The sequence below is a fragment of the Alexandromys fortis genome, unplaced genomic scaffold (genome assembly GCF_014885135.2).
Source record: "Alexandromys fortis isolate MF-2015 unplaced genomic scaffold, M_Fortis_MF-2015_v1.1 scaffold_50, whole genome shotgun sequence".
Lineage (NCBI taxonomy): Eukaryota > Metazoa > Chordata > Mammalia > Rodentia > Cricetidae > Alexandromys > Alexandromys fortis.
The window spans coordinates 7,673,152-7,686,779 of NW_026067932.1; the positions used below are offsets into that span (position 1 = coordinate 7,673,152).

General features: G+C 40.4%; 1 protein-coding gene across 4 annotated transcripts in view; it reads left to right on the forward strand.

Annotated features, from left to right (window-relative positions):
* Chpt1 (choline phosphotransferase 1) overlaps positions 1-13,628 on the forward strand; it is a 30,558-nt gene that overhangs the window by 10,719 nt on the left and 6,211 nt on the right. For 3 of the 4 annotated variants that reach the window (XR_007592417.1, XM_050145830.1, XM_050145829.1), the window contains exons 2-6: positions 2,934-3,081; positions 4,712-4,853; positions 8,512-8,596; positions 9,864-9,995; positions 13,466-13,624. Coding sequence is in view for 3 of the 4 variants with exons in the window: in XM_050145830.1 (XP_050001787.1) it covers positions 2,934-3,081; positions 4,712-4,853; positions 8,512-8,596; positions 9,864-9,995; positions 13,466-13,624 (666 nt within the window). In the remaining variant the exon portion in view is untranslated. The remainder of the gene's footprint in view (positions 1-2,933; positions 3,082-4,711; positions 4,854-8,511; positions 8,597-9,863; positions 9,996-13,465; positions 13,625-13,628) is intronic. The other variant, XM_050145831.1, reaches the window with a different exon arrangement.

Below are 13,628 nucleotides of genomic sequence, written 5' to 3' on the forward strand. Positions count from 1 at the left end.
TAAAACTAGATTATCTTAAGGGTACACACCCAAAATCCTAGCACTTGGGGGGCAGAGGCAGGATGATCTCTAGTGAGTTCAAGGCCAGTCTGGGCTACGTAGTAAGATCTTGCCTCAAAAAGAAAACACACACACACACACACACACAAATTAGATTAAATGACTTGCTGAAGGTCACATGGTTATTACATGGCAGAGCCAAGAAATCAAACACACATCTAACATTAAGATCCCAATTCCTTAACAATTTTTCTTTCTTGCCTCTGCTAAGTGTACAGTCTTAGGCTGACTAGATACGACCTGAATCTACTTCCCCTGAAGGCTTTAGAGGGCGTGGTGGTCAGTTGGTGGGCTTCTGTGAAGTGATTGGGTGGTGAGGTATGACCTCACGGTACCCTAATCCATTAGTCCTGGCTCTGTGGACTGTTGCAGAGGGAGCCTGACAGGGAAGAAGTAGTCCAGTGGCATGGAGGTTATGTTCTGTTGGGTTCTCTGCTGGTGGTGCTAAGCCCAGCAACTGCGGAACCAGGTAACCATGGACTGAAACCTCGGAAACTAGCAGTCAGTATAATCCTGCCTTCCCTTCATCTGAGGGATGACCTCACCTCCGCACAGAAGAGTGAGCGCTATGAAGTCCCTTGTCTGATATTTGAACTGGATATTTTCTGTTGCTCTCGCTTCAGGTTGATGCTTTTCTCTGCCATGTGTGTGCTGATGTATGCAATGTGTCTTTTCTTTGGCTTTTAAAATGATGTTGTCATTGTGCTTTAGGCTTATTATTACTATTACTGTTCCGTGCCTTGGTGGGGAGAGAGAGAAAGAGAGTGTGTGTGTGTGTTTGTGTAGGGGTAGTGAAATAGGGCCTTGCTATATAGCTTAGGTTAGCCTAGAGCTTGCTATAAGCCTTGACCTCATGACCCTCCTGTCTTAACGTCTTGAATGCTTGGGTTACAGACATGCTTCCCAACCTAATGCCTTGGTTGGTTTTAAGACTATTCTGTTGGGCTTCTCTGATGTGTAGGTTTATAAATTTCATAAAACTTGGAAAAATTTCAATCATTTCCTATCATTTTTATGACCCTCCTGTTTTTTTTTTTTTCCACTTGGTATGGTGTTTTGCCTGCATATATGTGGGTGGGAGTTTGGTCCCATAGAACTGGAGTTACAGACAACTGTGAGCCACCATGTGGGTGCTGGGAATTGAACCTAGGTCCTCTGGAAGAGCAGCCAGTGCTCTTACCTGCTGAGTCGTCTCTCTAGCTGCTGTTTGAAACTCATACACATAATGTGCTTTCCTGCTGCACTGGAGGCAAGTCTGTACTGAGTTCGGTTACGTTAGTCTCTTCCCGGGCACCATTTGGGATCGTTTTCCTCTGGCAGTCTGCCAGTTCTCTGACCTTGAGGATCTGACGCAAGTGGTCTCAGCCGCTGTGTTTTACAGAGTGCTTACTGCACTGTTCATACCTAGAAGTTTCTCTTTGAATCTTCCATTTTTCCTTTTGTAATTTTTCTCTACCTTCATAAAAATATGGAGCGTATTTGTAACGACTATCTTAATGTTCTGGTGTGCTGTTCCTATTTCTGACATTCTTGAGTATAATTGATCAATTTCACTTCTTTCGTCTTCTGCTTCTTGGTAATTTTTGACTGGGTGCCAAATCTTGTGGATTTGTATTTTGGGGGTGCAAGATTTTTTTTCCCCTGCAGGTGTACTCAAAGTCTCTGTGTTAGTTTTTGTTAGAGAAGTCTGGTAAATGCCTGGGCCAGGGCTAATTTTCATGGCTCCAGAGTAGTCAACTTCTGAGAACCGTTCTGTGTCCCATGTCACAAGGTCCTGAAGGGAATGTGGCTTCTCTCCACTTTCGTGGGAGATCTGAGAATTGTTAGACCTTCATTTCCTGGGGCTCCTTGCCCTGGCCTTGGTTGATGATCTTGTCCTTTTCAGGTACAGATCAGTTCTGAGCCAGGAGCTCAAAGGGAGCCTTTCACAAGCCCGCTTCTCTGCGCATGCCTCCTCGGTCCCTCCTCACTTGCTGCCTTAACCTTTCCCAACTCTGCACTTGTTAACTAACACATTACTGGGCTCTGTTCTGCTCCCCATGCCTGTGTGTGGCCTGGAACTCCAGACAATTGGAACAGCCAAGGGTTTGCCTCTTTCCTTCTTTCAAGGATCTCTTATAGACTTTCTTTGGGCCACCAACTAGCTCCCAAATCAGGACACTGACGGAGGCTTACTAGTTATGAGTGTTCGGCCTTAGCTTATGCTTGTCCTACTAGCTCTTATAACTTAAGCTAACTTGTTTCTCTTTATCTATATTTTGCCTCAGGACTTTTTACCTTTGTTTTATTCTGTGTGTCCAACGTCCTTGCTTCCTCCTTGTCTGGCTGGCTGGCCCTGGGCATCTCCCTCCCTCTCTTTCTCTCTCTCTCTTCTTCCCTCACCTAGATACCTTCTCTTACTTATTCTGTCTGCCAGCCCCACCTAGCTATTGACTTGTCAGCTTTTTATTAGACCAATCAGGTGCCTTAGGTAGGCAAGGTAAAACAGCAACACATCTTAGTTAAACAAAGGCAGCAAACAAATGTAACCCACCTTTACATAGTTAAAGCAATACTCTGCAGCATAAACAAATGTAACACATCTTTGCCTAGTTAAAGTAATATTCCACAATAGATCTCAGGCTGCGTGGGTGGGAGAGTAAATCCAGTCTCTGATCTTATTCACGAGTGGACACAGACTGGTCTGCAATTTGCCTTGAAGGTCTTTCTTAGAGCACAGATTTCCTGGAGAACCCAGACACATGCAGCCTATGAGTATGGGATTCTAGAAAAGCATGGACTAGAATGCAGGTTAGAGCTGAAGCTGCTCAGCCACTTCATGTTTTCACACAGAAGCTGGCTTGTCACTTATGCGAGTGTGTATTTCCTTGTAGGCACCATACTGGACGTACTTTTTATGTGCCCTGGGACTCTTCATCTACCAGTCACTGGATGCCATTGACGGGAAGCAAGCCAGAAGGACAAACTCTTGTTCTCCTCTAGGGGAACTGTTTGATCATGGCTGTGACTCTCTCTCCACCGGTAAGTTAGTAGAGTTTTGCTTTTTCTTTCAGTGATTTACTCTTCAATGACAACAGAAACACCGCAGTGATCTGAGCTGTTTGCGTCCTCATTTTTTTCTGAGGTCTATATTTGGGAGCACTTTTGCCCAGTGTGTTTTAATAGGATGTTCAAAAGTTCATTTTGTGCTAAAATGATCTTGTGAGGCTTCCAGCTTACCCTATGCACAGAGCCTCCCACTCCCCCGGGGTGGAAGACTAAAACCCTCCTTTCTTAGTACACAGGGCAGCCCAGTGTCAGCTGCAGGCAGCTGTGGAGAGTGGATCTTTGTCCATCTCCAACCACTTGAGGCTCAAAAGACAAAGTCTCTTGAGGGGAAGCGAAGTGAGCTGTGCGGGAAAAGAGCATCTTCACGGTGTCTGATGCAATTCCAGAGCTCGTCCCGGAACCTGAAGAGGACAAAGTGACCCTGAAATGCCCCTTGTTTCAGTGCGATTCCATCTCCATATCATAGTCTTTCAGATTTCCTGTTTCTGTCATGAATCTGCTGCTGTGACATGTCCTGTGACGTGTCCTGTGACAAAAGACAGGAACGACTGCTGCTGTGACATGCCTCAGAAAGACAGGACATGTAAGGAACCCTCTCTGGGAAAGTCACATCCCATTCCTTGAATATCCTTCTTTTTGTCCTCCTTAATTCAGGAATAATCCTCCCCTCCCCTATAAAAGGTTGCCTATAAAATGAACCCTCTAAGATCCCAGGAATACAGCTTCCTAAGCATCTACCCTTGGATGAGTTTTACTGTGGTTTGTTTTGATACTGAGGGTTGAAATTGGGGTCTTTTGCTTGCGAGACAAGTGATCTCTGAGCTCCATCCCCAGGTTCTCTTTACTCTTTGTTTTGACACAAGGTCTAACTCAATTGTTGTGCTAGTCTTGAACCACTGTCCCTTTCTTAAGCAGTTCTCTGTCCCACGTATGTAAATCTGTGAAGACAAACAGAACTCAACTTTGCATCATAGAAAAGTTTTCATTGTTTGAAGTGTATTGTATTTTAATGCCAGTGTCCCTTAAACAGTATTTCTAAAGAGGATAACTCAGTATTTCATGTCTTAGTCAGGGTTTTGTTTGCTATGCGGAGATTGTGACCACAGCAACTCTTGTAAAGGAAAACACTTCATTGAGGCTGGCTTAAAGTTTCAGAGGTTTAGATCAGTATCATGCAGGCAAGCATAGTGTTGAAGAAGGAACTAAGAATGAAGGAGCTACATCTTGAGCCGGAGGCAGCAGGAAGTGGTCTGGAACACTGTGTGTGGCTTGAGCATGTATGAGACCTCAAGCCCACCTTCACAGTGACACACTTCTAATAAGGCCACAGCTACTCTAACAAAGGTACACCTCTAGTAGTGCCACTTTCTTTGGGGGGCATTTTCTTTTAAACAACACACTGGTTTTATTTATTTATTTTGGTTTCTCAAGACAGGGTTTCTCTGTGTATCCCTGGCTGTTCTGGAACTCCTCTATAAACCAGGCTGACCGTGAATTTAGAGAGATCCACTTGCCTCTGCCTCCTGAGAGCTGAGATTAAAGGTGTGTGCCACTGCCGCCCGGTGGCTTGGTTTTATTCCTGTTTATAAACGTTGTTTTTCAGTATTTATGGCCATTGGCGCTGCGGTTGCTGTTCGCCTGGGGACGCACCCTGACTTGTTGTTCTTCTGCTCCTTTATCGGGATGTTTCTGTTTTACTGCGCTCACTGGCAAACCTATGTCTCAGGAGTCTTGAGATTTGGAAGGTAAGCATTTTCTTAAGTCCACATTTAAAAGTACAACCAAATTCTTTTTTATAATCTATAATAGCATCTGACATTTATGGGAATGTCCATCAGCGCTACGCCTAGAGCTGTTCTGTTATCCTGCCTGCTATAGTTACATTACTTGACAGCATTTTCCTCTGACTCTCTCAGACAAGTTCAAGGTCAGGATAGAATAAAATAAAATATCCAAACAATGTATAGTATCTAAACACTATTTGCTCATAAAATAACATTGAATTGAAGAATATTTTTGTTATTGTTGAATTTATGGAATTTTAAACAAAACAAAAAATTCCTTAGGTGGGGTTTTATGGGTAACCATGACTAGCCTAAAATTCACTATGTAGGCCAGGTTGGCCTCACACTCATAGAGACCCAATTTCCTCTATCTACTAAGAGCTGGGATTAAAGGATGTGCATCATGTCCAGATGAAGATGATTTTTTTGGGTCAAATTATCAGGTACCCTGATAGAGGGACCCCCCTTGACAACAGTCACCAGCAACAGATGATTTGGAGACTAAGCTGTGGGAGATGGATGAACTCACATGAGAACACCCTACACCCTATAGATGCTAGAGGTGCACGTTGCCTGCTACGTACGCCTTGGGAGGCTCCTCTTCAGACATCAGAGAAGAGTGCAGGAGCACACACAGACGCTGCTCTTGGGGCGCACACACAGACGCCCAGTCTCTCCTGCTGTTGCCTCCTGATTCAGATATAAAATCCAAAACTCCCTCTCTAGCACCATGTTTGCCTGCATGGTGCCACGTCCTACCATTATGATAATGGATTAAACATCTGAACCTGTGAGCCAGCCCCAATTGAATGTTTTCTTTTGTAAGAGTTGCTGTGGTCATGGTATCTCTTCACAGCAACAAAACACTGGCTAATACAGAAGTTGTACCAGGAAAGTGGGGTATTGCTTCTGACAGGCCTGAACATGCTGCTTGTTGGCTGAATGTGAATTTTGGATTAGGAAAACAGTTGAATGCTTAAATGGTTCTTAATGGGCTATACTAGTAGGAGCAGGGAAGACCATGGTACTGAGAATAATGTACATTTATAATGGCCTGGCCAGAGAGGCTTCAGAGAAGCATATTAGGTGTTTTTTGTTGTTGTTGTTGGTTTTTTTTTTTTTTTTTAAGTTTTTCGAGACAGGGTTTCTCTGTAGCTTTGGAGCCTGTTCTGGCACTAGCTCTTGTAGACCAGGCTGGCCTAGAACTCACAGAGATCCGCCTGCCTCTGCCTCCCGAGTGCTGGGATTAAAGGTTTGCGCCACCACCGCCCGGCAAAGAAGCATATTAGTAAGAGGCCTGGAGATTATTCTTGTGTTTTGGTGATAAATGTAGTTTCTTTCTGCCCTTATCTGAAAGTTTTCCTGAGGCTAAATTGAAGAGTTTGGGAATTAATGATGTTGGCAGAGGAGATTTAAAAACAGCCTAGTATTGATTGTGTTGCTTAGTTATTAATGGCTATTCTTTGCAAATATATAACAAAAAGGAGCAAGCTTAGCAAGGAAAAAATATAAAGTATACAGTTTGAGGAGAAAAGGGTCACCAGGAAGTACAATAGAGCTAAGTCCAGTGCTCAGGGAGATGAAAAGTCTGATGCTAAATGGAATGAAGGAATTGGTGACTTCAGGACAAGACCTCGCCCAGCTAAGTTTCCAATTTGTGAAGAGAAATTGAAGAAAATCTTAGGGCCAGGCATGGTGGCACAAGCCTTAATCCCAGCACCAGGAAGGCAGAGATAGACAGATCTCTGAGTTCAAGGCTAGTCTGGTCTACTGATCAGTTTCAGGACAGCCAAAGGGATTATAGACTCTCTATGACTAAGGAAAGCTGCTGAGACTAGGTGGTTTGTAGGGGTACTTCTGTGTGGAGGCTCAGAGAGGTCTTTATGTGAATCCATAAAGATGAAATGAAGCCTGTTGTGCTGGAGACCCCAGGATGATGAAGACGCTAGAGTTGTAAGGTACATGCCAAGGAGAGCTGCTAATAGGGTGTGGAACCACACGAGAGAGAGAATTACGTTTCAGTCAATAAAGCTGAAAGGAGTTGGGATCTGAAGAGCATTTTGACATCAGACATGAAAATGCAGTTTGGAGTTTGCCCAGATTGTTTTAGGTCTTGCTTTGGCCCATATTTCTGCTTGCTCCCTTTCCTCCTTTGTGGAATGGTAATATATATCCTGTGCCATTATATTTTGGAAGTATGTGATCTGCTTTTTTATTTTAATGATTTTAATATTACAGGGGATTACAGATAAGAGATGATCATGAATCTCTAATGAGACTGTGAACTCTGGACTTTTAAACAGTGTTGGGACTGTTACAAACCATGGCGACTTTTGAAGTTGGACTAAATGCATTTTTACATTATGACAGCTACGAACTCATGAGGGTCAGGGAGTGGATTGTGGTGGTTTGAATAAGAATGGGCCTCATAGGCTTATAGATTGAATGCTTGGTCACCAGGGAGTAGCACTGTTTGAAGGGATTAGGAGGTGGTGTGGCCTCTTTGAAGGAAGTGTGTCACTAGGGGTGGGCTTTAGGATTTCAGATGTTCAGGCTCTCTCTTGCTGCTGCCAGCCAACTGGGATGTAAAGCTCTTAACTGCTTCTCCAGCACCAAGTCTGCCCACACAACCCTCATGCTTTCCGCTATGACCATAATGGACTAAACCTCTGAATCTGTAAGGCAGCCCCAATTGCATGTTTTCCTTCAAAGACTTGCTGTGGCATGGTATCTCTTTACAGCGATAGAAAATTGACTAAGACAACTGAAAATTCTTTCATAATCCTAAACCAAGCTTTATCTAATGCCCTTTTGAGAAATTCAAGTCAGCAACTCACACAGAAATGTTTGAAGCCATACATTCCAACACAACACAGTCGCTGCTTTGATGCTTGCATACTGACGAATCATTAAAGTCAACTATTGTCTATTTCTCATAAACTACTGTGTAGTGATACTCCACCTGGGAATGAGAGAGTAAAACAGCCCCACTGGTTGATGGCCTTACAGACCAGGCAGTGGTGACACACACCTTTAATCCCAGTAGCCACACTAGTTGCCATAGAAACCAGGCAGTAGTGGTGCACACATTTACCCATCCCTACAGAGGAATATAAGATGGGAGGAGACAGCTCTCACACACAGTCTTATTCTGGAGGCAGGTCAAGTTAAGTGCCACTGGCTGGCTGCTTTGCTTTTCTTCAGGTCGAACCCCAGTTTCTGTTTCTGGATTTTTACTGCCTCACACTGGGAAAAATCCATTTGTTTAAACCATTTCAGTGAATAATGGGGCCACAGGCTGACTATAGTACGTTAAACAGCACACCTGAAGAGAGGGAGAAGGTACAGGTGCAGATTTCTATAGTTTGGGTTACTTCTTGCAACCTGATACATGTTACATAGTAACTTCTCTCTGCCTATACTGTATTTACCTGTGTGAGAACAAATGTGGTTCTGTTCTCACAGCTGCTGCAGAATCCAGTGCTGGACATAAAAGTTAAAAATCAACCAGGTTTGTATGATTTATTTGCATCTGTGCCATAGAGTATGTGATAACTCACCTCCATGTTCAAAACCTTTATGTGCAAACACTTACCTGCTCTTTGTTCTTCCTCTGTAGAGTGGATGTAACTGAGATTCAGGTAGCTTTAGTGGTCATCTTTATATTGTCTACATTTGGAGGAGCAACAATGTGGGACTATACGGTAAATCTAAATATTTAAATTTACATATAAGTGCTTTTTATGTACATAGGAAGATACTAGATTGTTGCCTGTCCTTAGAAATCCTGGGAGTTAATTTACTCTCTTGTGTAAGCTTTTTGTAATAATACTAATATCTTATATACTGTGTTTATGTGACATTTTCTTCTGTAATGTTTTATTGCATAGAAAATATCCCTGTTTTCCTAATACAAAAGAAAAAAAATCCACTGAAATTACCTTTTCCAGGGTAAAATTTATCACATAAAACACGTATTTTAAAAAGAACTAGTAAGATATATTTGAAATTTGTCCCTAAATATCCTCTGCTTCCTTGGATATACATCAAACACACACACAGGTTTTAAAAATCGAATCTTAAAAGCAAGTTTCCTTATGGCACTTAACTATTTGAAGTTTCCAGTTATTTTATACCTGTGAGCACAGAGAGACTTAGTACACTCTCAGATAGTCTGACTTCCCTAGCACGTTCCAGGTCCTTCCCATATGAACAGTAGAGTCAAGGCTATTCTACTACTGACCTGGATCCGCTGGATGCTGAATGTGAACCAAGAAGCAGCTGGGCAATTATAGTCATTAAGTCAGGTGTGGCTGTCTTCAGTTTAACTGAATCTTAAACTTATTTCATTCAGGGTTTTGGCAACAGCACAGGGAGAAAACACACCTTATTCTCACAACTTACGATAGTTATGGTTTTCTGCGTTTAGTTGTTAGCCTACAGTTTCCATAAATTTTGATAACATCTCTCGAAGTCTATTTTCAAAATATACTAGCTGTAGCGTCTAGCAATTCATTGTTACTGTTTTTAAATCCTTTGCTGCCTTTGGAAGTTGTCTTGAGCAACAGTTGACCAACAGGTAAATATATCGGTGGAGGTTTAATCCTGGATATTAACTGCACAGGTTTTTGCATGCACACATTTGTAGAGTGCAGATCACCATGTCTGCCTTTCCTGTGATACTGTCTTTTAGAAGCTGCTGAATTCCAGTGAACTATCCTTTTTCATGTTGAAGTTGATAAAGACTTATAAAACTATTTGGTTATGATCCTATACACAAACTGATCTGATTTGCTGCACTCACTTTTCAGTTAGTAAAGCTTTGCTAGAAAAGTTCCTGTTCATATTGCAGAAGATGTTTGATTTTGCGAAAAAGGATAGCCTATTGTACATGACGGTGTCATGCTTCTATTTAATAGAGAGAAAAACTCAGTTTTCCTAATGATTTGTTTGTCTCCTCCATCCCTAAAGATACCTATTCTAGAAATAAAACTGAAGATCTTTCCAGTTCTTGGAGTAGTGGGGGGAGCAATCTTTTCCTGTTCAAATTATTTCCATGTGATCCTCCATGGCGGTGTTGGCAAGAATGGGTCTACTATCGCAGTAAGACATTATTTTCATCATTCAATATTAATATATAATAAAACTCCAGAATGGAGAAAGAAACCAATTATCTTGATGAATCTGCTTCAGACACATAGCACAAAAACATTTTAAAAACAGTTTAATAGAGTGAAAGCACTTTTCTCATTCAGTGTTCATTACCTCACACAACGACTACAGGCAGCATCAGGGCCATTCATTTGCTTCATTTTGTGCCTCGATCAGACTAGCAGCAAGAATTGGGTGAATGGTAGGAAAGGTACCAAAGGTTTCACAGATGGAAAAATATATTACTTATAAATTTTGTTGGAATTTTACTGAAATTTACTTAAAAGAACTACTCTAATGATTTAGAATTAAATATTTTAACCTCATTTCTTGAGTATATGTGCTTGTCTTTGTGGTCTTTATACTTATACTGTCATAATTTGTATATTTATTCATAATTGTTTTAAAAAGTTAGTACTTTTGCTGGGTGATTGTGGCGCATGCCTTTAATCCCAGCACTCGAGAGGCCGAAGCAGGCGGATCTCTGTGAGTTCGAGACCAGCCTGGTCTACAAGAACTAGTTCCAGGACAGGCTCCAAAGCTACAGAGAAACCCTGTCTCGAAAAAAAACAAAACAAAAACAAAAAACCAGTACTTTTAAGGAAAGGGAAGACAGACTTTCTGACACTTTTAAATTAATGTGATATCTACATTTTAAAAAAGTCTAATACTATCTTCAAGATAGGTGACCATAAGAAGGTAGTATTTATTCAAATGATGCCATTTTATAACAAAACTATTAGAATGGTTTTTAAGAAAAACTATTGTATTCTGTGACTCAAATTTTCTGTCCTTAAAGGGTTTATTGATTTAGAGCAAGGTTTAATTTGTTTTCTTGAGGCAGGGTCTCTCTGTAACCCTAGAAGCCCTGAAATCTGCTTTGTAGACGAGACCAACTCACACCACACCCAGATAGAACAAGATTTATTACCAAGAGTAAACAGGAGATACGGTATTTTTAGTTACAAAAATTCTCATCTTCCCAAGTCACTTGCACATTGGCTCTCAAGACACTTTCAAAAGTCTTCTATAATTATAGATTTTCACATTTTAATGTATCACTTATAATTCAAAAGCAAATTATAAAATTTAGATGTGTCAGTTCTGATCTGCTTGTAAAAACTCATTTTTTTTTGAGGTGTTTTCTCTGCTAACCTTAGTGTAATACTGGGTTTTAGGTACTTGGAATAAGTGTTGCTTTACCATGGGCAATAAAATAGAACACTATCAGAAACATAATAAATTCCAATAAAGATTAGATTTAGTAAAACTCAATAGCCATATAGAGAATATTTTATCAAGAAATAGTTACTAAATGTTTGAAAGATGAATTGAGTTGAAATTCAAGCTAGAAAGCAATTTCTAACTGAAAATGGGGAGTTTTCAACTAGAAAACAAATTAGGATCAAACAAACAAAAATTATACACACAGCTCAAACTCCATGCCCGGCCTTCCCAAACATTGGGATTGTTGGATAGCTCAATACTGCACAGGTTCTCTGGTTTAGCAGATTTTTTTTAAATTGAATTAAATATAACAGCATAATATATAAAAATATAAAGTGCTATTACCTAATATCATTTAGAACATGATTTAATTTTTTTAGACAGGGTCTCTCTATGCGGTCCTGGCTATAATTTATAGACAATTCTAACTTAAAATATTTAAACTTAAAAGAATTAGGCTGTTTTAATGAACACATTGGTGGTTAATAGATTCAGTAAGTATCAATAAGAGTAATGATTCACACTGAAGAAATTTAATGACCTAGAATATATAATTTTATATGAAGGTATTGATACAGAAAGAAACCAAGGTTAAATTAAACCTTTCCTAAGCAATGATTCTGGTATCTTGTAATTAGTGGTCTAAGTTTTATTTTAACATTTTAACAAAAATTTATTGATAACCTTTGATTTATTAAAAGTTGATATAGAAAATCTTATTGCCAGTTTTGTTTGTTGTTAAATCATGCATATATAAAGTTTGAATCAGTATCTGTATATCTTATTTTATAATGCTAGGGTCTTGAGAAAGTTTGAATTAATCCATATACTATGCTGTACTCTTTAGTTGTCTAGTTCTTTGCACAAAATAGACCTTCACAGCTGGCCCTGCTGGCACATGCCTTATAATCTCAGCACTTGAGAGGTGGTAGCAGTAGAATCAAAGTCATCCTAAGCTACATAATGAATCTGAGGCTAATCTGGGCTACATGACACCTTCTTTAAAAAAAAAAATTCAAAACTGGCTACAGTATTCTTTCTCCTGCCAACTCTGTTGAGAGAAGATGGCATCATGCTATCAGTAGTCTGAGGACAGCCTTTCTTCCCCCAGGACATAGAAAGCAAAGGTCACTACTGGTCAGTGGATACCGCAGGAATGCCCCCTTTGATGGAAGCCCTCCTCCTCCACAGGCACACAGGAAGGCCTTGTCAGCCACATGTATGCTGTCACAGCTGCCTAGCCCTGTAATAATCCATTAGGCCAGAAACAACCATCACACAAAGAGCACTTGAGAAAAATGTATTTTGTTTTAAAGAGCCTTGAGGACCTTTGATACTCTATTACAACAACTTTCAAGTAGCTGTTTGGCATGCAGCTGTGGCAGCTCTGTACCCAAGACTGGGTTTGACTATACCCCAAAAGGGTACATACACTCTGGAGTTACTTTCAGCTGCCGAGGCTTGAACAATTCTTAATAGTGATTTCAGCAAAGTGTACTTAGGTTTGACTAGTCACAGCATTCAGAGTTGATGATTTATGTTGCTCTTTTACTCCAGGTGAGCTGAATTTAGACTTCCACATTGTAGTGGGTAACTTTTCCATGAGTCTTCATAGACCAGGGCTGGAACAGATACATGGGCGAAATAATCAAGAGCCTCTCTAGACTTATTGCCTCACTTACTAGAAAGAACTCTCAAATTTGACAGGTTTTAGTAATCAGTCCCTTGGGTCTGGCCCATCACTATCCTGACTCTCTTCCAGGCTCTCACAATCATGATCATGGCTTTCTGGGATCATGGTTTGTCCCTAGAATTGACTGCTCCTCTACGTCACAAAGAATATATTCCAAAAAATCGTGGTTTTATCTTTACCAAAAATAAAATTAAAATGCCTAGGAGATGTAAAGAAAGTGAAAATACATTCTGACAATTTATTGGTGCTTTTCAGCATGTTTTTCGTGAAACATGGCGTGCTGTTACATACCTTTTTTTTTCCAGTATTCACAGGTCTTATACATTTACTACCGGCCATACTTTATTCTATCTTTTGATGACAAATTTTCGGTTTTGAAGAAATTAGAACAAAATTTCAAAAAAGAATTCTTAGTTTAGAATCTTTATAATAAAACAGAAAAATGTTTGCTGTGTAATATGCGTGTTAACATGTGACCAAGTATTTTGCCTTTATCCCTTAGGGTACCAGTGTCTTGTCACCTGGACTCCACATAGGATTAATTATTATATTGGCAATAATGATCTATAAAAAGTCTGCAACAAATGTGTTTGAAAAACACCCTTGCCTTTATACCTTAATGTTCGGATGTGTCTTTGCTAAAGTTGCACAAAAATTGGTGGTAA